Source organism: Frankliniella occidentalis, unplaced genomic scaffold (assembly GCF_000697945.3).
Source record: "Frankliniella occidentalis isolate FOCC.00 unplaced genomic scaffold, Focc_3.1 Scaffold273, whole genome shotgun sequence".
Taxonomy (NCBI): domain Eukaryota; kingdom Metazoa; phylum Arthropoda; class Insecta; order Thysanoptera; family Thripidae; genus Frankliniella; species Frankliniella occidentalis.
In genome coordinates, this window is record NW_026267399.1 from 153,159 (window position 1) to 155,393 (window position 2,235).

General features: G+C 53.2%; 1 protein-coding gene across 2 annotated transcripts in view; it reads right to left on the minus strand.

Annotated features, from left to right (window-relative positions):
* Positions 1 to 2,235, minus strand: part of LOC113218226 (dipeptidase 1-like) — a 192,473-nt gene that overhangs the window by 16,431 nt on the left and 173,807 nt on the right. For both annotated transcript variants that reach the window (XM_052273454.1, XM_052273453.1), the window contains exon 8: positions 1,942 to 2,035. In XM_052273454.1, the coding sequence (XP_052129414.1) occupies positions 1,942 to 2,035 (94 nt within the window). The remainder of the gene's footprint in view (positions 1 to 1,941; positions 2,036 to 2,235) is intronic.

A 2,235-nucleotide genomic window follows, 5' to 3' on the forward strand; every position in this document is an offset into this window, starting at 1 on the left:
GTGTGGCGGGGCGTGACTTGGTGTGGGCCAAACACGACGAATAATTGAAACTGATATTGGTATAGCACCAGAGTACAGTGAAGAGAGGAAAGAGCGGGTCGCGAGGTGGGAGTGAGAGGGTGGGTGGAGGCGTGGGAGGGAAAGAGAGAGAGATAAAGGGGTCCTGAAAACGACAGCGGCAGCAAGGGCGAGCGTCGGGCGAGCGGCAGCGGAGCGCGTATGGGCGCAATGGTATGCATATCTAATCGCACGTTTTCCCCATTGAAAACGGTTCCATTTCTGTGTGTTTTTTCGAAAGGTTTCCACACAGCATGAGTGGGAGGCGGGTTGGGGGTGAGGTGGTGGTGTATGGAGGTGTGGTGGTGGGCGGCGAACGCCAGCAGCGCGGAATCTAATCACGGAGTGAATTGCACGAGCGGTCCAATAAACGAGTCAAAGGATGCTCAACACCGACGGGAGCGTGGGGGGCGAGCGGGGCGGGGTTTGGGGCGGCTGCGGATTGCAGCCATACCGCCGCGTCCAGATACGGCGGGGACGCTGCCCCCGCGGTAAACATTGACCCCGGCGTGGCGGCGCGTGGCGCGGCCATCATCTTTGCAGTGCAGCTGATTGTGTTACTGTGTTTGTCCGGCGCAGCCAGAGTGTCGACCCGACGCCATGAGCCGCCGCCGCGAGAGCAAAGCCAACTGCACACTCTGCGAAACTTTGTCAACAGACGGACCGCCCGTCGGCATTTCGGCTAAAAATGAAATAGAAGGATTCTATGCCCCGACGGAACACGGCCAAAAAATAAACTGCCATCCTTCGGTTTCGACCAAGTTTTTCTTGCATGTGGTTAATTTATATTATGAGGGAAAAAATGAAGTCGGTTTTCTGGCGTTTGATAAAAAATCAAATGAGGGAAGGGAAGAAGCAAGGTGCTCACATTTCGAGGATGCTATTTTTGCGTTACAAACTGTTAGGATATTCACGACTCTAAAACACATTTATCTCGTATAGTTCCAACCACTTTGTCGTGCACGTAGAAGCTGGCGCGTTCATTTGTTAAACATTCAGTTGGGCCAACAAACGCCGTCGTTGTCAAAGCGGGCGGGGGCGGGCCACTCGGAGCGCTGAAGTTGTCTAGAGTCAATGCTCCACCCCCCTCTCCCTTCCTCCCGAAGCCCAGGGGAGAGCGTCTCTTGTCGCCCGGTACGCTTAGGTTCCCTTTACGGTACGACGACGGTCCGATCCGTTCCACAGGGCAAAAAACAGTACTTTAGTCGAAAATGAAACTACTTCCTGGACAGGAGAGTCCAGCCAAACGCGTCTTTGGCTCACATTTTGGGCCAAGCTGTTCTGTGCTTCCAAAAAACAAAACAAAAAGACAAAACAAAGAAACAAACTAAGTCCATTTGTAAGGGCGACGACACAACAGTAACAGTGTTGCGGGTTTGCATACCCTACACCCTAGGGGCCATGGCGCCTTACCGGTAGAGCGAGTAGGCCACGCAGCATAATGTTGTGTCGTAACCCTGACACACGGTATTCACTTTTCTCACTTAGTGTGTGTACACTTTCAAGGGTATCTGGCCGTGCACAAACACCAGGCGTATTTCCTCCAAACGGAGGCGCGCGCACCAGAGGCCGCCCGCGACGGGCAGCGAGCGCCGTTCTCTCCATCCTGCTCTCGTTTTCCTTCTCTTCCTCGCCTCACCCGCGGCGTTTTATATTCATGCGATATGCATAGTTGATATGGTGGGCTGGGCGGTGCGGCGCGGGCGGCGTGGTTTGAGCGGGCGACAAGGGAACATGACGTCCGATTTCTAGGTTCGGTCTAGTAGTGGTGATGACAGTGTTCCCGTCGATTGAAATTCTGAATGTTTTGTTTGTGTACATATATGACACAGGTTATCCAGTGCAGCCTTTCACAGGGGAAACATTACCCGTGAACGTACTTACCTTTCCGAAGTGAGATAGGCCGCTTTTGTGTCTGGCAGGCTTCTTTGAGTCGTCCGTGGTTTGAAGGTCCTTCTCGCCAACGGAGCAGTCCGCCCTGCAACAAAATACGCAACGAATAGTTACACATCATTCTTCCCTCTCAATCAAGTCCACCGCCCGGACCAAACCATTCACTCAACATAAATAAAAATAGCGATAAAAGAGACACACCGACGCTGAAAATAAGAAAATTTTGCGAGAGTGCGTCCTGCCCGCTGGTCCGTATAGCGATTAGCGCAGCGCTCTACCCCCCCC